The sequence below is a fragment of the Lithobates pipiens genome, unplaced genomic scaffold (assembly GCF_037356315.1).
Source record: "Lithobates pipiens isolate NorthernLeopardFrog02 unplaced genomic scaffold, aLitPip1_a1.2 Scaffold_22, whole genome shotgun sequence".
In the NCBI taxonomy this organism is placed as follows: Eukaryota; Metazoa; Chordata; class Amphibia; order Anura; family Ranidae; genus Lithobates; species Lithobates pipiens.
In genome coordinates this window covers 252,806,037-252,828,957 of record NW_027507784.1, presented here as the reverse complement: position 1 = coordinate 252,828,957, position 22,921 = coordinate 252,806,037, and the positions used below count along the sequence as shown (strand labels likewise).

At 43.2% G+C, this 22,921-nt stretch overlaps 1 protein-coding gene across 1 annotated transcript in view; it reads left to right on the top strand.

Moving 5' to 3' along the window:
• The window catches only part of LOC143924566 (palmitoleoyl-protein carboxylesterase notum2-like), a 104,909-nt gene that overhangs the window by 5,513 nt on the left and 76,475 nt on the right, over window positions 1-22,921 (top strand). The window contains exons 4-7 of the mRNA XM_077448944.1: window positions 1,422-1,517; window positions 10,886-10,946; window positions 15,414-15,472; window positions 22,436-22,535. Of these exons, the coding sequence (XP_077305070.1) occupies window positions 1,422-1,517; window positions 10,886-10,946; window positions 15,414-15,472; window positions 22,436-22,535 (316 nt within the window). The remainder of the gene's footprint in view (window positions 1-1,421; window positions 1,518-10,885; window positions 10,947-15,413; window positions 15,473-22,435; window positions 22,536-22,921) is intronic.

Genomic DNA, 22,921 nt, shown 5'->3' with positions numbered 1-22,921 from the left:
GGCTGGAGAATGTTAGTAGGGCTGAAGCGGGAAAAAAAAGACAGACCGAAAAAGGTGAAAACAAAGTTAAAGTGGTTGTAAACCCTTACAGACCACTTGACAGGTAAGCCTAGATTAAGACTTACCTCTAGGTCCATGAAATATCTCTTAAACCTACACGGTTTAGGAGATATTTGCAAAAAGATAGGCACCGCACCGTAGACAGTGGCATGCAGGCGCACTGAGCATGCCGCTGCTAACGGTGATATGCCGTTAGTGACGGCTCACGTGCGCATGCGCGGGAGTGATGCCATCGCTGCTTCGGCCACTCACAGCGCCGGAGCAGTGATACCCAGAAGAAGATGGACGCTTCGTGCTACAGGGGACATCGGTGACATCGCTGGCTCCTGTGTCAGGTAAGTGACACATAATGGGCTACTATGCGATGCATAGTAGCCCATTATGCTTTACCTTTGCAGGGAGACAAAGAGGAAGTAAACCCATCGGGGTTTACTTCCTCTTTAACAGATACAAATTTCTTCAGCAAACTAAAGTTCCCTTCTGCCAGTATAGATGGGATATTAGGATAACTTCTATACATTTCTGTACTGTTTGTCAGTATCTATATTTGTAAAACACATCCATTCTTGTGAGGGGAAGATGCCTATTATTGAGTTGTGTATCACTATGTTCAGGAGAGTAGATGCTGTTTTGAAGTAACACAAAATGCAGGAATACATGTTTTTGGGACAAAAGCTGATTTTGCTGAGGAAAAAAATCCCCACCAATATGCAATATGCTTTACAACAGGGGTCCTAAACTAGCGGCCCTCCAGCTGTTGCCAAACTACAAGTCCCATGAGCCCATGCAAGGCTGACTGTTACAAGCATGACTCCCACAGGTAGAGGCATGATTGGACTTGTAGTTTCACAACAGCTGGAGGGCTGCCAGTTTGAGACCCCTGCTTTACAATATCCTTTCTAAAACTGATTTCTAAATGGGAGGGTTTGCCTTAATTATAATCACCAGAAGATTCTCAGTATTATATATATGTATGTAATAAGAAAAAACTGCAGTTTCTGCATCCCTTTAGTCATGGGCGAGCCATACAAAATATTACAACAACCCTCTTATTGGAGTCAATGACTGCAATTTAACATGGGTCCTAGTACAGAATTCTTGGAAAAGCAGCAAACCAATCATACAACAGAAAATATTTCAGGGAGTAACAACTCTAGGTCGTTATATTACAAGGTGACAATTTTAATGTTTCCAGTTATCCATGGCTTTAGATTGCAAATGTAATATAAAATAATATTCAAGGTAGGTACGGTCAAAAAATAAAATATATATCTAAATATTTTTTTTAACAAAAGTAGAGTTTTGAATATTGCATTATCTTATATTGCATTAAAATGATCGTTCACTTTCTCCATAAACAGGGGGATGGTGTTGTTACAGTAAAGAGACTTGTGATATCAGATATAAAAGTGCCAAACGGTTAATGAGTTCCTCAAACTGGCCAAAGACCAGAAAAGGTAAGTTACCATTGGCTGCTTACATTTTATGTTAGTCATTGTTCCTTGATTACATCAAGTAAAAAAGATTTTGTAATTCATTGATTTATTACTCAGTATTATAAAAAGTAGGTGTTTGCCTTATTTATTGAATTTTTTTGCATTGTTGTATTGTTTTAAAATTCTGCTATAATTTACTTCATAGTTCTGAATTAACCTGCAAAATCAGGAAACATTGTTAATGTATAATGCTTTTTATATTTAAAAGCTTTGCAGAATCTTAGAACCTCTATAACATTAAGGTACATTATCTGTTCAATAGAAATATGGAAAATGTAATATATTAATAGTACACAGGTTCCCTTCTCATAACTGCATTCTGATTGTAATACAAATTAAACTTTGTGTAGGTTTACTATGGGGGTTATTTACGAAAGGCAAATCCAATTTGCATGGCAAATGTACTTGTAAGCGCACTCGCTCTAAATCTAAGGGGTAGATCTGAAATGAGGGGAAGCTCTGTTGATTTTATCAACCAATCGTGTGCAAGATAAAACGCTGTTTTTTATTTTCTTTACATGTCCCCCTTGGATCTACAGTGACTTTATTTCCAAGTGCACTTGTAGTGCAAAGTGGATTTTCCTTTAGTAAATAACTCCCTTTGATTTCATAAGACAACTGCTCTGAACTGAAGAGAGGGAACTAAGCATAATTTGCCAGACATTGCATCTGAAATCACTGCAATGTTAATATGACACCATTCTATTAATTTCAGCTACTTTAACTGATGGGCCCACTGACTGGGTATGCATGCACAGCATGGGTGGAACAGAGCCTGAACAAAACAGATGCAGAGTTCTCCTAACTCATATGAACTTACAGCGTCTGTAAAGGACTTTTTTTATTTAAATAACAAACATGTCATACTTACCTGCTCTGTGCAATGGTTTTGCACAGAACAGTCACAATCCTCTCCTTTTCATGCTCCCTGGAAGCACTCTGGGCTCCTCCCTCTTGCCAAGCCGCTTGCTATAGGGGCACTTATGCATGCTCGCTCCTGAACCGACTCTCTATTATCATAATACACAATAATGTCCAGCCTTGGCTCCTGCTCCCACCTCACTGGCTGCGATTGACAGCATCCCAGCCAATGAGGAGGGAGAGACCCGGGAGAGAGGAGAGCCTTGGCTCACATGCACATTGCTGGATCGAGATTGTAATTAGGGGGTTGAGGGGGGAGCTGCACACTGAAGTTTTTTAAAAGAATGCATAGAATGCATGAAGATAAAAAAAAAACTTCAGCCTTTACAACTACTTTAACGTGTTACTAAACCCACAACAGTAAAATGAGTCAGTATATGCATTCAAAAATGCTTGTTATGCTCACTGTGGACCTTGTGGTTAATCCTCCGCATTGTGTAAAAAGGCTGTTTGATCCTGTCTTCTCTGATTCTCCCCTTCTTTTACTGTGCCTGATTCATCTGCTAATAGAACAGAGCCTTCGAGGCACTCTGCACATGTGTATTGCTAGAGTGTTTTTTTTTTTTTTGGGAGGGTGCACATGATCAGCACAGGGCCAATCAGCACTGTCCAGACAGAAAGCCAAGGGTCATTCAGCCTCATAGAACAGTCAGAGGAGAACTCTACCCACAAGCTTTCACCAGTGCTCGGCCGGACACTGATAGAAGTCACAAGACTGCTATATACTGCTAATTAGATCAACAGTTTACATTTACTAAAATAATTGCATTTCCATGTTCTTTGTACTGTGGGAGACCAGATATAGTGAATGCAGGGTCCTGGGTTTAGTAACACTTTAACCTCCCTAGCGGTAATCCCGAGTCTGGCTCGGGCTGGGATTTCAGTACCACAAGCGGTAACCCCGAGCCAGACTCGGGATCGCATCGCTGGATACAGGGAGGACACAGGGAGAAGTTACTTACCTTGTCCCCTGGATCCAGCGATGTCCTCCGCGCTGTGTGATTGAGCTGTCCTCCGCTCGATTCACACAGTGCCCAAATACCGCCAAGCTCCGTTCCCTGCGACGTTACGGTGCACGGGAGCGGAGATCACCACCAAATTCAAAAGAGTAAAAACACACAAAACACACACAGTACTGTAATCTTACAGATTACAGTACTGTATAAAAAATTACACACCCCCTTTGTCCCTAGTGGTCTGTGCAGTGCCCTGCATGCACTTTTATATTATAAATACAGTTTTTTCTGCCTGAAATTTGGAGATTGTCCATAGCAACCAAAAAGTGTCAAAAGTGATTTTTAGACCAACTAGAAAACAGCGATAATAAATTATAATCACTTGCAGAATTGAGCGATAGCGATTTGTGGGGAAATTCGTCATCAAACACTAAATCTAATGACAGCGACAATTCTGCAAATGAGCAAATTTCAGTGTTTTTGGATTTGATTACATTATTGAATAATTTTTATTATTATTTATTATATTATAAACTTTATCATACTTGGGATGTCTGCTAGACTCTGGTTTGAACAGATTTAAGAATTCCTAAAGCCGCGTACACACGTAGCTGTCTGTCCGACGGACTTAGTCTGGCGGACTTCCCGCCAAACTGTCCGTCGGACTTTCCGAGCGGGCTACTTGCCCACACATGGTACTTTTTCACCGGACTAATACGGCGTACTAAGTCCGCCGTACTATCCGCCCTACTTTTGAAATGAACGGACTCGCCCACACACGCAGAGGAAAGTCCGCTCATTTCAAGCGCGTCTCCAGGTAGGCGGGGCCCGCGAAGGAGACGTCGCTGGCCCCGCCACCTGGTATGGACTTAAAGGGGAACCTCAACACCGGAAAAAATCGGCGTGGGGGTCCCCCCACGGTCCACATCAGACCCTTCTCCGAGCACGCTACCCGGCCGGCCAGGAAAGGGGGGGCGAGCGAGCCCCCCCCTCCTGAGCCGTACCAGGCCGCGTGCCCTCAACATGGGGGTGCCTTGGGGAAGGGGAGGCCGCGCGGCCCCCCCACCTTAAAGCACCTTGTCCCCATGTTGATGAGGACAAGGGCCTCTTCCCGACAACCCTGGCCGTTGGTTGTCGGGGTCTGCAGGCGAGGGGCTTATCGGAATCCGGGAGCCCCCTTTAATAAGGGGGCCCCGGATACCGGCCCCCCACCCTATGTGAATGGGTATGGGGTACAATGCACCCCTACCCATTCACCTGTAAAATAAAGTACAAAAAAAAACAACACACAAGATAAAATAGTTTATTGCACAGCTCCGGGGGTCTTCCGTCTTCGGGGGTCTTCTCACTGGACTCCTCCACTATCTTCTTGTAGCTCTTTTGCTAGCGGAGGAGCCCGGCATTCTTCTTCATCGCCGCGGCCTCTTCTTCCGACTTCGGGGGTCTTGTCCCCCTCTTCGGTTCTTCTGCCGGGCCACCGCGCCTTCTTATAGCTCTTTTACAGGCGGTGGCCCGGTCTTCTGTCGCCGCCGTCACCGGCGCCTTCCATTCTTCTTCTTCTCCTGGAGATGTTGACTCGACGCTCTCTGCGGCCGCAATGCCAGGGACGCGCTGCGCGGCGACTTTTATAGGGACAAGGGGCGGGGTCATCGGTTGATGTCACATGGTGACCCCGCCCCCTTACAATCTCACAGTCCCGGAGGATGCTGGGACTGTCGCCATGTTACATCAACCCATGTGACATCAACCCATGTGACATCAACCGATGACCCCACCCCTTGTCCCTATAAAAGTCGCCGCGCAGCGCGTCCCTGGCATTGCGGCCGCAGAGAGCGTCGACTCAACATCTCCAGGAGAAGAAGGAGAAGAAGAAGAACGGAAGGCGGCGGCGACGGCAGCGACAGAAGACCGGGCCACCGCCTGTAAAAGAGCTATAAGAAGGCGCGGTGGCCCGGCAGAAGAACCGAAGAGGGGGACAAGACCCCCGAAGTCGGAAGAAGAGGCCGCGGCGACGAAGAAGAATGCCGGGCTCCTCCGCTAGCAAAAGAGCTAGAAGAAGATAGCGGAGGAGTCCGGCGAGAAGACCCCCCCATGTTGAGGGCACGCGGCCTGGTACAGCTCAGGAGGGGGGGGGGCGCTCGCTCGCCCCCCCTTTCCTGGCCGGCCGGGTAGCGTGCTCGGACAAGGGTCTGATGTGGACCGTGGGGGGACCCCCACGCTGATTTTTTTCGCCGTTGGGGTTCCCCTTTAAGTCCATACCAGGTGGCGGGGCCAGCGACGTCTCCTTCGCGGGCCCCGCCTACCTGGAGACCCGCTCGAAATGAGCGGACTTTTCTACGGGCGGGAAAAGTCCGCTCATTTCAAAAGTACGGCGGACTGGCACACACACGGTCGGATTGTCCGCCGAAATGCGAGTCCGGCGGGAAGATTGGAGTGCAAAACTACTTGTTTGATCGTGTGTACGCGGCATTAGAATTACAGGACTACAATATAAAACGCCAAATTTCCATGCAAAATAATTGTACCGCTTTCAGCACCTAAAACCAGAACTAATCATACCGCCAGGGAGGTTAAGGTCAATCTCATTTACCCTTTTATGACCAGGGTCATTGATGCCTAGATGTCCAGGCCAAGTTTAGCAGCGTCCATATGCTTCAGTTACCTTTTCTATAACTATATAATCAATGACTAATGTGCCTACCTAAAAAAATTTGATCTGTTTTTAAAGACATGGACAGCTTTTGTTTGGTAGTTTGCTTTATTAAATATCCCATTCAAAAAAAAAAAAAATATCCCATTCAGTTTTTTTATAGACTAACAAATTGTGAAAAATTTGAAAAATAAATGTTTTACTTAAATAGGTTATAATATTCTTCTTTGAATGTGTTTTTTTTTTAGTAGCCAAAATCTGCTGACTGCTTCTTTCAATGTGTCTTCTTTGTGTAAGGCCGCGTACACACGGGCGGACTATCCGTCCAACTAAGTCCGTCAGACAATCCGACAGACAGTCCGTCCTACTTTTGAATGAACGGACTTGACCACGCACGATGAACAGACAGTCCGCTGAAAGCTTGCGCGATGACGTGTACAGCACGTACGACGGGACTAGAAATGCGACGTCCAATACACTGCAATGCAACCTTCGGCCGTGTAAATCCTTTCTGAGCATGCGCCATACTTAGTCCGTCGAACTAGCCTACTCACGAGCGGACTGTCCGCTGAAACCAAGTTTGGACGGACAATATTACGGAAATTCCGAAAGACTTAGTCCGCCAGACTGTCCGCTGAAAAAGTCAGCTGAAGCCCACACACAAGCGGATTGACAGTTGACCAAGTCCGTCAGACAGTCCGCCCGTGTGTACGCGGCCTAAGGCACAATGGCAGGTACATATTAATGTATTGAGCTGTGAGGATGTTTGAACAGTGGAGGCTATTTACAATTACAAAAGGCAAATCCACTTTGGACTAAAAGAGCAAACTACAAGTGCAAAGTGCACTTGAAATTACACTGGAAGTGCACTTGGAAGTGCAGTCGCTGTAAATCTGAGGGGTAGATCTGAAATGAGGGGAAGCTCTGCGTATTTTATCATCCAAACATGTGCAAGCTAAAAAAATATATATTTTCCTTGCATGTCCCCCTCAGATCTACAGCGACTACACTTCCAAGTGCACTTTCAGTGCAATTTTAAGTGCACTTTGCACTTGTAGTTTGCACTTGTAGTGCAAAGTGGATTTGCCTTTCGTAAATAACCCCCAGTGTGTTTTTAATGCACTGCTAAGCACTTTCGGAAATATATGTAAAATTAAGTCTAAAGCTTCAACTCCTCGCTAAAAAATACAAAATATTGCAATGATTCATATTTACATGATCGAAGCAACACTGTCAGAAAAAAGAGGCATAATAGTTACCTCTTCAGTGGGCAGTGCCTCAGATTTTAGCTGTCTTAAAGAGTTACAGAATCTTCTTATAGTGTTAGACGGGTTTTTTCCGAAAGAAAAATTTACTTTGCACAGTACAAGTGCGAAGTGCACTTGAAATTGCAGTTGGAAGTGCAGTCGCTGTAGATCTGAGAGGAAAATCTGAAATGAGGGGAAGCTCTGCTGATTTTATCATCCAATCATGTGCAAGCTAAAATGCTGTTTTTTGTTTTCCTTGCATGTTCCCCTCGGATCTACAGGGACTGCACTTCCAAGTGCAATTTCAAGTGTACTTTGCACTTGTAGTTTGCACGTATAGTGCAAAGTGGATTTGCCTTTTGTAAATAACCCCCAAAGTATCTTCTACAGCCGGCACTTTCAGATGTGTCAGATATTTTGGTCCCCTGATATGTGCTGCGATTCCATTCGCCAGCCGCTATGCAAACACTGTATCCTGTGTTAGAAGATGGAATCACGGCATTGAGGGGGGACTAAGCATCTGACAAAAGTGTGTTGGATTCAAAAGATTTTTTGGCAACCATAGCTCTTGAAGACAGTGAGGATCTCAGGCACCATTTGCTGGTGAGGTAATTACATCTCTTCTTTCGCAAGCAGTTTGTATTAACAGTACACATTTAGAAAAACACCATAGTCTCTAGGATGAAGCCACCTTGGAGTTTGTTCCCTTCACCAATATGTACAACACAACGTCCTTCCTTGTTAATTTTAATATAATGAAGTATTTAGATTCGACTTCAGTGCCATCGGTTCTGTGTGCCACAATTAAAAATTTTTTTTAGGGACTTCTTTCCCCGTGTTTTTTGTGGGTAGAGGAGCATGCTGTAATGATGTGAACCAAGCCTAATGGCCCTTACACACGATCCAAAAATCGGACGAAAAATACCACTTTCGATGAGATCGTGGTTTCAAGAGCCGATCATGATAGTTCAACCGATATTATTCAATATTATTAGATCGAACAAGCATGAACATTTTCCTCGTAAGATACCATATCGTACGATTTTTGTTTAGTCGATACAGTTGTTGTCTGAAAATACAATACAAATACACTACGACATGACATCAGGTCCGATTTTTCCAGTGACTTTAGTAACCTATTCAATTTCTACTTGTGACTAGTAAGCTAAAAAAAAGTTGGACGATCTGTCATCCGATTTTCGGATCATGTGTACGGAGCATAAATGACAATCTTCTGTCAATTGTGTCAGAATTGTTTGGATTATTTGGCAAAACAATAAAACATTGTTATAAACTTACAAAAATGAAACCTAACAATCAAGATTTTAATATATTGTGGTTTGCTATTCTGTGGATGTGTTGCCTGCATTTGTTTTATTTTCAAGTACATTTTCTCCATGTACTGTATATAAAAGTATCTTTTGAAATTGTCAGAAATCCAGTAGCCCTGTAACTTCCTGTGAGATGAACTGTAATTTCCAACCAAGTTTTCAGCTTTCCAAGCTTTTTTTCTAAGAACTACACAACATCTTTTGTTGGTAGCAGATTGTCTGGCGAGAAGTGATGTAAGAAACTCAGTTAAAATAAACGGCGCTACTTAACGCATTTACTTTAAAGGGTAACGACTAATCTAACCTCCATCGGCGAGATTGACACCTCGCGAACCCCGTCGCCTGGTATGGATTTAAAGGGGAACCCCTATGCCAAAAAAACGGCGTGGGGTCCCCCCAAAGTCCATAGCAGACCCTTGTCCGAGCACGCAGCCCGGCCGGTCGGGAAAGGGGGTGGGGACGAGTGAACGCCCCCCCTCCTGAGCTGTACCAGGCCCCGTGCCCTCAACATGGAGGGGTGTTTTGGGGAAGGGGTGGGCCCTGTGGCCCCCCACCCCAAAGCACCTTGTCCCCATGTTGATGAGGACAAGGGCCTCTTCCCGACAACCCTGGTTTTCGGGGTCTGTGGGCAGGGGGCTTTTCGGAATCTGGGAGCCCCCTTTAATAAGGGGGCCCCCAGATTACGGACCCCTACCCATTCACCTGGGGAAAAAAGTGTTAATAAAAAAAAAAAACAGGTTTTTAAAATAATTTATTAATCAGCTCCGGGGGTCTTCTTCCGAGTTCGGGGGTCTTCTTTTGACTTCCTTGCTCTGTTCAGCCTTTTCTTCTGGCCTCTTCTCTGTTCTTTCTTCTTCCGATTTTGACACAACGCTCTCTCCCACTGTAATGCCGCGTGATCGCTGCGCGATCACTTATATAGGAATGGGGCGCGGTCACCGGGTGATGTCCTGAGGCATGCTGGGACTGTGACATCATAAGGGGTGGGGGCACCGTATGACATCACTCGGTGACCACACCCCATTCCTATATAAGTGATCGCACAGCGCTCACACGGCATTACAGTGGGAGAGAGCGTCGTGTCAACATCGGAAGAAGAAAGAAGAAGAACAGAGAAGAAGGACGGAGGAGACCGGGCTCCTCCGCTAGTAAAAGAGTTGCCGTTTTTTCGGCATAGGGGTTCCCCTTTAAATCCATACCAGGCGACGGCGCTTGCGAGTTGTCAATCTCGCTGATGGAGGCAGCGACATTCACTTCCCTCGCTAGTCCCATCTATAGAATATTAAAAAAAAGTCACAGTTACTTTGCTGAGTAACTAATTACTTTTCCAACGTAGTAACCAAGTTACTAACGCAATTCTTTTTTGGGAGAAGCAATTTGTAACTTAACGAATTACTTTTTTAAAGTAAGATGACCAACACTGCTGGCGAGTTGAGCTGGGAATCTTCTTTGGTTTTGTTTTGCATGCGTTGCCCTTCCATGTGCTCTGCTCCTTGCTGTGAAGGTCATTTATAAGTGGGGTCAGTGGCCAAATGTTTTTTACACAGCCCCTTCCACATTTTTAATGGAGACAAGAGGAGGAGGAGTTTGTAGTCTAAGTAAAAAAAAAAAAAGCCTAGGATGATAATACAATTCCTATGCGGTGGGTGAGTGTTTTCAACTAAAGACAGGAAGCATGTTACTAACAAATCACCAGGTAAAAATAAAGAGAAAACAGCCTGGGAAAAAAAATAAGAAAACAAATACAGCCACCACATCACAGGACTGGTAAGAAAAGTTTTACATTTTTATTTCAGGGTTTTGTATGCTTTACGCAGCCACAGTGAGCAATTACGTGTTAAGATATACTGTATACAACCTGAATCAATAAAACTTTAAAAAAAATATGTAGATATATCAAAAGAGCAACATAGTTTTTTTTTTTTCTCTTGGGTGAAACTCTTAACACAGTTTATATTTTTGCTGTCATAGAAAAAAAAAAAGAAGATCTATTTCTATAATGATAACATTTGAAAAGTTGGATTTATACATGCACCCTGCAAATTGTTATGAGGCCCTCTGATGTGATAAAGTATCTATCTCTCTCTCTCTTATATATATATATATATATATATATATATATATATATATATATATTTATATATATCTCAATCACATCTTATCACATCTTCGACCACAGAAATGCAATTTAAGTGATATACATTTCAATCATTGTTTTTGGCAGGCACAGGAATTCTCTCGCCCAGGCAAGATGAGAATCCTCACTGGTGGAATCTAAATGCTGTGTATGTCTACTATTATTGTGATAAGTATAAAGAATTGTCCAACACTGCTGTGAATGTCTTCTAAAAACAAAAATGCATGAACAACTATCCTTGAATATCACCAATACATTTCAACCATTGGTCTCCAAACTGCGGCCTGGGAACCAGATGCCCTTTGCTTGCTTTTACTTGGCTCTAAAACCAACAATGGGACAACCCTCCAACCCCCCCCCCCCCCCCAGCCCAAATCCTCCCAGTGACACTACCATTGGGGCAAGTTTCCTCCCAATGACACCAACGATAGGGCACAATTTCTCCCACTGACACCAAAGATGGGGCATTGTTTTTCCCACTAACGTTGAGACCTTTTCTTCTCACTACAGTCAGGCTCCCCTGAAGGACAGTAAACTGGCCCTTTGTTTAAAGTTTGGAGACCCCTGATTTAAACAAATATGAGATAGTACCACACAAACACTGAAAACTCCAGACCAAATTACAAGGAATAGCATAAAAAGTTTTGCATAAAACTTTGGGCTACAGAAGAACTCCATGCAGCACGTAAAATCATTTAATGAGTTACCTATACAATCCTGCTTACACTACAATTGCCATAACTCAATGGGGTTGGTTTACTAAAGGCAAATAGACTGTTGAATTTGCAAGTGCATTTGCACTCTGCAAGGGAATTTGCTCCAGACCTTAGTAAATAAGGCGAAGCTTCACTTTACAAAGAATTTACTAAGATCTGGTACAAATGCAAAGAACAAATGCAACTGCACTCAAAGTGTACAGGCCGGGGTTGATTTACTAAAGGCAAATAGACTGTGCACTTTGCAAGGACAGTTCTGGAGCTTAGTAAATGAGGGGAAGCTTTGCAGACTTCAATCATCCAATCATTTGCAAGCAAAAATGCATTTAAAAAAAAATATTTTGCTTGCATGTGATTGGGTATTCTTTGTAAAGTGAAGCTTTACCTCATTTACTAAGCTCTGGAGTAACTGCACTTGCAACATGCACAGTCTATTTGCCTTTAGTAAATCAACCCCATTGCATCTTAAATGAACCCTTGCAGTCAGATCAAGCAGGACATTAAATTTCCTCTGGGCCTGTGCAACCTCCCTTTTTAAGATTTACATAGTTATGCATTTTATGCGACATTACAGGTTTTGTAGAGAGACTTCTATTCATTCATATGCAGTGAAAGGGAATGAGGACTCCAACACTGAGAAGGAGCTCCCTCCAGCCTTCTCTAAACTTTTGTTGTCAGACATCTTTACAGGGATCAGTGATGTTAGAAGGATAAGCTCAATGAAGGAGACAGTAGTGTTGATTTACTAAAGGGAAATGCACTGTTAACTTTGCAAGAGAAGTTGCACTTTGCAAGAGAAGTTGCCCTTTGCAGGTGAGGTGAAGCTGTGCTGACTTCCATCATCCAATCATGTTCAAGTAAAAATTCTGTTTTTTAAATTTTATTTGCAAGTGGTTGGGTATCCCTGCACTTATGATGTCTATAGCAATACATTAGCCCGCGCAGCAGATCGCAAAGGCAAAAGTGTGTTTTGAGCACAGTGTGGCAAAAGCACACAGAACATGCATTTTCAGCGCTGTGTTCTGGTGTGAACCGGTCCTTAAAGCATGTGAGTGGATGCTTCAAAAGCAGAGCAGGTGTAGCCTGAGCTCCTGAGAGGTCTGCTGACAGCCTTAGGCCTCTTTCACACGGCTTTCCGATCAGGTCCACAGACCTGTCCAGAGCCTCCATTCACTCCTATGGAGCGGCGGATGTCAGCAGTGATATGTCCACTGTCACCCGCTGCAATCCGATCCAATCCTATCTGTGAAATCCAGATGGATAGAGACCCTATTTGCCATCCAGCTCGCAACAGGCGTTCCATTTTCATCTGATCTCCCCATAGAGAAGAGTGGGATTCTGACAGGTCCATCTCAGTACAGTGAGCGGAGACGGACCTGTCATCCGCCTGCTCATTGGGGATCAGAGGATTGATCCCCCCACTGAGCAAAGTGGAGTCCACCAGGCGGACCACCTGTGTAAAATGACCCTTGCTGACAATTGGGTTGGTGTACCAGATTCGAGAACAGGGAATTGCTGCTTAGTGGTCTGTGAGCTTTACTAAAAAACTGTTTTGGAAAAGCACTCTAATACACAAAGATGTTTAATTTGTTAATGATTATGCATGACTCATTTTTTACCATGTAACATATACAGTGGGGAAAATAATTATTTGATCCCCTGCAGATTTTGTAAGTTTGCCCTACTTACAAAGAAATGAAGGGTCTATAATTGTTTAAAAGTTATGTGCATTTTAAAGCGGAGGTCCACCCTAAAATGGACCTCCGCTCATCGGAATCCCCCCCCCCTCCGGCGCCACAATCGGCACCTTTCAGGGGGGAGGGGGGTGCAGTTACCTGGATAATCCAGGTAACTGCACCCACTTCCGGGCTAGCTCTCTGCGGAACGAGCGTAGGTTACGCCCCCGTTCCGCAAGCGCCCGCCCCCTTCAGCAAGTGCCCCGCTGCCTGCTGGGAAACACACAGCTCCCAGAGGCAGCGGGGACCGTCCGGATTGCGCCGCGCGGCTCGCGCATGCGCAGTAGGGAACCGGGAAATGAAGCCGAAAGGCTCCATTTCCTGATTCCCATACCCAAGATGGCGGCGGGACCCGGCAGCCGAGCGAGCGATCGGCTTCGGGTGCCGACATCGCGGGCGCGCTGGACAGGTAAGTGTCACTATTTAAAAGTCAGCAGCTGCAGTATTTGTAGCTGCTGGCTTTTAAAAAAAAAAAAAAAAAACGCGGAGTCCCGGTGGACTCCCGCTTTAAATGATAGAGACTCAATATCAACCACAAATTCAGAAAAAAAAAACATTATACAAATGTTATAAATTGAGTTATAGTTCAGTGAGTAAAACAAATATTTGAACCCCTACCAACCAACAATAATTCTGGCCCCTGGGCTGGCTACAGTATGCGCTTATGTGGTACACAGATCAGTCCTGTAAATTTAATAGGGTGCTCCTAACCACAACTCATTATGTGTATAAAAGACACCTGTCCACAGAATCTCTTTCTTCCTTTCAAACCCACCATCATGGGCAACACCAAACTGCTGTCAAAGGACATCAGGGACAAGACTGTAGACCTACACAAGGCTAGAATGGGCTACAAGATCATCAGCAAGAAGCTTGGTGAGAAGGAGACAACTGTTTAAGGGATTATTTGCAAATGGAAGAATTACAAAATAACCATCAATTGCCCTCGGTCTGGAGCTCCATGCAAGATTTAGCCTCATGGGGTAAGAATGATCATGAGAAAAGTGAGGGATCAGCCCAGAACTACACAGGAGGAGCTTGTGAATGATCTCAAGGCAGTTGGGACAGCCACCAAACAAACCATGGGTTATACAATACGCTGCCATGGACTGAAGTCCTGCAATGCCCGTAAGGTCCTCCTCCTCATGAAGGCATATGTACAGGCCCATCTGAAGTTTCCCAATTAACAACTAAATAATTCAGAGAAGGATTGGGAGAAAGTGCTGTGATCAGATGAGACCAAAATTGAGCTCTTTGGCATTAACTCAACTCTGCATGTTTGGAGGAAGAAAAATGCTATCTATGACACTAAGAAAATCCTCCCTATAGTCAATGGGGGTGGAAATATTATGCTTTGGGGCTGTTTCTCTGCTAAAGGTACAGGTCTATGTTGCCACATTGAGGGGCCAATAAGTTTGGCCATGTATTGTAAAATCTTGGATGAGAACCTTCTTCTCTCAGCCAGAACACTGAAGATGGGTCGTGGATCACCTTTCAGCATGACAATGACCCAAAACATACTTTACTGCCAAGGCAACAAAAGAGTGGCTCAAGAAAAAGCACATTAAAGTTAAAGAGTTTCGAGTTGCCAAGACACAGCCAAAAAACCTTAAGGATTTAGGCTGGATTCACACCCATGCAGTTTTAGTGCTTTTTGCATTTTGCATATTTGTACTACAGAACGTGTTCCATAGGAAACCATGTTGAAGGGACTGTAGTGCAAATCTGAAAAATGCAAAAAGCACTAAAACTGCATAGGTGTGAATTCAGCCTTAGAGAAGATCTGTAAAGAAAAGTGGACCAAAATCCCTCATGAGATGTGTGAAAACCTGGTATCCAACTACAAGAAACGTCTTACCTCTGTGCTTGCCAACAAGGGTTTCTCCACCAAGTACTAAGTCATGCTTGGTTGAGGATCAAATACTTATTTTACTCACTGAGCTGCAACTCAATTTATAACATTTGTATCATGTGCTTTTTCTGGATTTTTGGTTGATATTCTGTCTCTGTCATGTAAAATACATCTATGATAAAAAATATAGATCCTTCTTTTCTTTGTAAGTGGGCAAACTTACAAAATCTGCAGGGGATCTAATATATATTTTTCCCCACTGTATATACTTTTGCTAATTTATTAATAGATATTTTCCTTTCTTTCTCCAGTTTTTTGCCCTATTGCTCAAGTGATGTCTGGAGCGGAAACATATCCAAAGCTAACAATGGTAAAAATATTTCTGTTTGTTTAACAAGATTACCACTGAAAGGCTAAACTGGTGTAGGTACTATAGCTCTAACTATTTCAAACTAAAGACTTGATTCACTAAGACCTCTTTCACACTGGGGCCACCTGTGAGTTTGCGATAAAGTGCCGCTCATTTTAGTGGTGTTTGCCACTGTTTTTGTCTGCTAACGGGGTGCTTATAACCCCAAAAAAGGGTTTAAAAACTCCCGTGTTGTGGCGCTTCAAAATGCTTTTCAGGCACTTCGGAAGCGATGCTCATTCATTGTAATGCCTTTTGCCACCCGTGCAGGACTTTTTCTAACGTCCCACAAGAGCACTGCCCGGGTGTGAAAGCACCCATTGCAATGAATGGGAGGCAGTTTTCAGGTGTTTTGGTGCTAGAAATAGCGCCTGTAAAGCCCTTCACACCAGCCATCTTAGAAAATTTTGCATTTTACCATGCGGGCAGCTGTCAGTGTAAGGTCCAGCAGGGAGTGGTGCAATGTGCATATAAGTTCATTAAACTGCTTACTTTTTTTCTAACTTTATCTGACATGTCACAGTGACACTTCATTCATGTTTCTGCACAGCAGCGTTGTGCATTGTGTGGCAGTGCAGTGATATGCTGCATTTTTTTCAAACTGCACTGCATCACACCAGTATTGTGGAGTGAATGAGGCATATTGAAAAATACCCTTTCATCTACCAGAAATGCCCCAGCTCTTAAAGTAGAAGTCCAGTAAAAAATGTGTTCTTAAGCCTGCACCCCTGCACCCACCCCCATTCTAAGCCCTATACAAACTACCCTGTAGGACAAAGATGTCTATGGTTACCCATACTGAGGGTGCTTCAGTCCAGTCACAGGATTTCCCCAGCGGCCGGGTTAGTGAAGAGGAGAGATTGCCAACAATGGCTGCAGTGCCTATACAGTGATGTCACTCATAGGTTTACTATGGGGCATCCTTTGTCAGCTGTCCCTGCTCTTTACTGAAGCTGGTGCTGAAAGCCAACCATGTGACTGGACAGGAGGGTCCTCAGAATAGGTAAGTATAAGCATCTTTCCTCTACAGCAGTGGTTCTAAACCTGGGGTTTGGAGCCCCCCCCCCCCCGGGGGTCGAATGACGTTTTGCCAGGGGTCACCAAATCCTGGGCTGTTCCTGAATCCACTTAGCCTCTTCGCAGCTGCCAATTCAGTTCACGGCATGGCTGGGGGGCAGAGACTAGAGGTCAGCTGACCAGTGAGGAATGTGAAGTGGGAAGGGCTGGAGGAGACCCTATCTCCTGATTTTGGCATAGGTGAATGGCCGAATAAAAATAGAGAATACATGGAAGGGAGAGGAAAAGAGGTGGAGGAACAAAGAAAAAGGGAGAGAAAGAATAAGAGCAAGAACAAGAAAGATGGCTAGAGAGAGGGATGGGGAAAAAAACAAGAAATTCGGACAGAGAGAGATAAAAGGTAAAGAAAGAAAAACAAAGAGAAACAGTGATACATCCTAAAATGTATCATAAGGGGTTATAATACTGTACAAGTGGAAGGGACTCAGTGTTCGCTAAATGTCCGTCGGCTATGCAAGTTACTTGTCTTACCTTGGGTGCTGACCACCCACGCTACGAAAATAATTTTACTGTTAGATGTCCCACAACTTAGGAAATTTTATCAAGAGGTTACGGCACTAGAAAGGTTGAGAACCACTGTTCTACAGGGTATTTAGTATAGGGCATGAGAAATGCCCACCTTTGAAGAGACCACTTACCACTGGGAAATGTGTGGATTGCAAATACTATGTCCTAATGCTTGCAGCATTTAAAAAATACATTTTTGGTCCATTTTTTTTCCCCAGCCTAGTAGACATTACACAATAAAGCCTCTTGCTTCCCACAAGTGTTTGCAAATCAAGTCATATTTCTTTAACGCCCCATGTTTTGTATATATCAATTTCTTCTTAAGAATTACCCCATTCATGCTGTTCAGCCATTCCCCACTGGACGCAGAGGCAACCCCAACTGCCATCTCCAGGTGATCAGGTTCCTTGCTTGGAATAAACATCTCATGACAGCTACCTGGATGTTTCCTGGATTTCCCACTCCCTCTACTATTCCCAATAGGCAACGTTTTACCTCCAACTCAGCGGAGGATCCAAACGTCTGGTCGATGACTCCCGTCACCTCTGTCCAGTAAGGGAACAGCTTTGGGCATCTCCAAAACCTATGGAGCACATGCGCTTCTAAGACCCCACACCTAGGGCAACTTGAGTCTGGCCGACGGTCGAACCGGAGAAGTTTCCTAGGAGAATAGTAAGTTCTATAAGAACAAATGTGACATCCTCTGAGGGGTGGGGGATAGCAAGACCAATGGAGCCAGTTCCAAAATTCTTTTCCACTGCGATTTGGAAATGTCTCCCACATTTTTTTCCCATTTTTTCCTATATGTGGGGGGGAGGGGGGGAGGTGCCATCCCTCCCATTCTCCCTTTATTGATATCAGGGTATATTTTTTAAATTAGACCCTTTCCTGTCTCAGCGTTAATTCATTTTCAAGTACTGGGATTGTACTCCATTCCAGGGAGCTCCCTCTGAACTGTTCATCCAGTGAGTGCCTGACCTGCAAGTATCTAAAAAAAGATTTGTTCAGTAGGGCATAGGGTCTCAGTAGGGCATATTGGTCTCTCAGTTCCTGGAAAGATTTCAGGGTGTTGTTTAGGTATAGCTGGGTGATATATTTTATTCCGCATCTCTCCCATTCCCTTACTACCCCCATCTTTGTAGCGCTCCCAATTTTCTATTCTCCCACAAGGGGGTGTATTCCGTGAGACCTCTATACTTCAATATTGTTTTCGCTGTGTCCCATACTCTCATCATTAAGCTCAGGGTAGGGATTCCTGAGGGAAAGGATCCTGTCTCTAGGGCTTCAGGTATTGAGTCATGTGGGGTGTTTTGTAGGAGCATCTTTCTTCCTGCTTCGTGGCCTACTAGGTTACACCCTGTTATATGCTGAAGCTGCAACGCCAAGAAATAGCTAAGGGGATGTGGAAGCGCTACTCTTCCCTCCGCCTTCTGAAGCTGCAGGGTAGTTAAACTAATTCTTGTTGGACTGCCTTTCCAGATCACTTCTCTAAACAAGATGTCCATCCTGTGGAACCACTTTTTATATAGCCAAATTAGGGAATTATGAAGTACATAAAGAAGCTGTGGCATCCCGATCATTTTAATTAGGTAGCAATGACCTGCCACAGATTATGGTAGGCGTTTCAACACTTTTATTTTGTCTAAGGTATAAAGTTGGGGGTCCCTAGAAATATTTATACCCAAGTATTTAAATTTATTTACCACTTGGATCTGGGCCACCTCCTCAGGCAGAGGGCCTCCCAAGGGGTCTACGGGTAGCAAGCTGGATATTGCCCAATTTATCGTTAACCCAGAGATTTGACCAAATCTATTATAGGGAATACTGCATGTCTCCAAGAAGTAGCAGAAGGTCATCTGCATATAATGCAAGTTTTTCGTCCAGATCACTTCTTCTAAAGCCCCTCACCTGGTCAGAGGATCTAAAAGCAGTAGCCAGAGGCTCAATCACAATGGCAAAGAGGAGGGGTGACAGGGGACATCCCTGTCTCTCCCCCCTCCCCAATCCAAATTTATCAGAGTATGCATTGTTTACCTTTAGGCTGGCCTCTGGGCCTCTATAAAGCATTTTCACCCAGTTGATGGAACCCAGTACAAGTTGGACTGCTTCCATTGCCTTCCAGAGATATTGCCACTCTAAGCTGACAAATGCCTTTGCGGCATCCAGAGACAGAATGACCCTCTGTCCACTCCCGTCCATTGGACTTGGAGATTCAAATACCGTATATTTGTACTAGTTGTTCTTCCAGGTATAAAACCCGTTTGGTCAGGGTGGATGAGTTTCGCTATGACTTTGTTCAACCTTTGTTCAAGACCTTTGCTTGGATTTTCATATCTGTATTCAGCAAAGCAATGGGCATATATGAGGCAACATCAAGAGGGTCTTCAGTGGTTCTTTACCCATTTTCACATTTCTCTTTTTTTCTGTATGCTGTCCCTTGAAACAGTTATCAGACATCTCTTGACTGCTGCCTACATTTTACATACAACAAACTGCTCTACTGCCCCTTGTTTTGTGTTATCTACAGCTAACCAGACACATCTCACATCATGATCCTATTCCATTTAAAGAGGAAGTAAACCCTGGTGGGTTTTACTTCCTCTTTACTTCCCGGCAAAGGTATTGGGCTACTATGCTTCACTTAGTATGCACGCGGGAGCCAACAGTCACGGCATGACACCTACTAGCAATGGCACGATGTGCCCTTCCTAAAGTGCGTATGCGCCAATGACATTGACGCATGCGCCGTAGTCAATGGCACTGGGGTCTTTCGGAAATATCTCCTAAACCGTGGAGGTTTAGGAGATATTTCAAGCACCTACAGTTAAGCCTTAATATAGGCTTACCTGTAGGTAAAAGTGGTTTTACAGGGAGTAAAACCACTTTAAGTCCCCCACCATTCTTGTTACCAGTGTCAATGGGCCTTTTCTCTCATCAGAACTGCTTTTTTTCCCAATACAAAACAATAGGAATGCAAAAGCAGCTTGAAACTAGTTGAAGGAGGCCAACTGTGGAATGAAAATGGAAATCTGCAATTTCCCTTCGCCATAAGCCTTTGTAATATTCACTGTAGCTGCTTACATCCGTGAATTAATATCAGATATCTATACACAGGCCAGTAACCAACCAAATTAGGTTATTACACAGTAAAACCTTGTATTGCAAGCATAATTCGTTCCAGAAACATGCTTGTAATCCAAACCGAATTTCCACATAAAAAATAATGTAAACTCAAATGATTCATTTCACAACACTTTTTTCATAGGTCCTTCAGTTTATAGTCCATATAAAAAGATTATAGCAATGTGACCAGGTTGTGTAACCATAAAATGTCCATCCACAAATGCCAGCCTCCACAAGGGGATTAGAAGCAAAACAAAGCAGGAGCTACAGAGTATAAAAGAGAAGAGAGGAAGTGTAGCAATATGTTGCTAAATGTTATACCTTCATTAACTGTTACCATATTGCTACAATTAAAGGCGGCTCTTCTTTTTATACTCAGTTGTGTAGTTGTGATATGACTCTACTTGTATATCAAGACATTGCATGTATATTAAGTAAAGAATTGTTTAAAAAATGTTGCTTGTCTTGCACAATGCTCTCAAACTAAGTTACTCTCAAACCAAGGTTTTATAGTACTATTTGTTTAGGTGGAACTAAGCCCAAAACAGATATATCCAGGGTATGCCTTTAAAGGTAATTGTTACAGTTGCTTGTGCTCTCAACTTGTCAAGTCATAAAATAGCTGGTGTCATAACTGAATGCATGTGCAGCACAATGGCAACTGCAGATCAAACAGAGGCTAAGTTGGCAGCTTCATTGGTTGTAAAGGATAAGAGGGTTTAGTTTCACTTTAACATGCTGTTTGTATGTTATGTTTTCTGTAATTGCCCTGTATAGATAGCAAATTACTCCCAAATTACAATTAAAAATGTGTTCATTTAAAAATATATATATAGCATTTGTTTTAAATTAATTTAGATAAGCTTGTGAAAGAGGTCATCTTATCAAATATTACTGTTTGTGGTCGTTGCACTTTACTTCTGTTTCAGTGCAAATCTATCAGTCACCTCAGGCTGAGAGAAAATACTTTTTTTGTGGTATTCATCCTCTAATCTTGGAAGTTTTTCTCCAAGGATGCTGACTATACTCCCTTTTGCTGTCCATAAATGGTCCAATGTCACCCTGAAAACCCTGCATTGTCAGGAATCACCCCTCATGTAATTTGTCTGGCAGACTAAAGTTGCATATACCCAATTACCACCTTTCTTTTTTTCTTTTCATTAAAGAGACTCTGCTACTTGCCCTGAATGGCAAAGAGTCAGAGTTTTTTTTCTTATTTGTTCTCCTGACTCAATAATACTCTCTTCCTGTGCTGCTCCATTGCTCAAGGTACTCAGTCCTTGTGTAAGCACCATGTGAAATGTGTTGGAGAATCTCTGTGAGAAATACCAAGGTTGAAGTGCTTATTATTACCCCCCTAGGGCAGTGATGGCAAACCTTGGCACCCAAGATGTTTTGGAACTACATTTGCCATGATGCTCATGCACTCTGCAGTGTAGTTGAGCATCACGAGAAATGTAGTTCCAAAACATCTGGGGTGCCGAGGTTTGCCATCACTGCCCTAGGGTGACAGTAAATGGCCTGATGCTTACCATATAAGGCTTCAGCTTGGGAGGCAGGATTGGACATTGTATGGTCACCCTTAAATACAAATAGTCACCAGAGTGAGAATCCATAGATCTATTGGAAATATAAAGCACTAAATGTGTAAAATATGAAAGACATAAATATTTCAATTTTTATAAATGTTTTAAAAATAAAAGCGTGCCTTTTGTTGTCTTCGTAGACACCCATGCCCCCCCCCCCTTTTTTTCCTCTTATTTTTTAAATCTTTTCCCTATCTTGCTTCCCTTCTCTCTTGCTGCTCCTGATTACATTATCTCTGTTGATCTGTTTGTTATATAGGTGCTCCTTTTATATGATTACTTACATAGGATATCACATCCCTCATGCGTAACTATATGATTTGCTCTCTCCTACTTTTAAGATTCATGTTTTTATACAATGTATGATCTTGATTGTATTGTGGAATTGAGGACTGTTTCATATTCCATATGTTTAGTATATGGACTGATGGCTCTCGACTCTTGTATTTTTACTATGTGTTACCCATACATGTGGGCACTGACATGATCAGGTCCTTTTACTGACGTTATTACATCTGTCGATATGTCATATTGTGCCTACAAAACTACTAATAAAAAAGATTAAACATAAAGATAAAAACATGTATACAATAGATTATTATTTCAGATTTGTTTTCCTTCTGGTTTCCAGACTATTCATTCATGGGATCATTAATAATTCAGGAGGTAATTCGAGATTTAGTACCAAGAGGCATAAAACAGGCCAAAACTGTCATTCTGGCAGGTTCTAGGTAAGTTTTCTTCAACTGTTAAATGTTTATGTATTATGTGTAAATGCTGTTTTGATATGTTGGCAGAAAGGATTTGTAGATATTCAGTTTTTTTTTTACTTGTACTAGGATCAGGGGAATTCAAAATAGCCCTAAAAGTACTTTTCTTTTGGTAGTTCCCCATAGGCAAGCATTAGCGCCTGTGTCAGAAACATTACCAACTTGTGTGGCAAACTCAGGTAGTTTGTGCTACCACCACTTTAAGAACCTGTCTATATGGCAGAGACAAAAAGAATTAAAGAATTACCTCAAATTCTCAGATTAGGAAACTGGTGATAATTAGGATCAACTCTGAGCTGGTGTACAGGAGGTGCACTAGTACTCAGAGCGAGCTGTGCCTTTTCTGG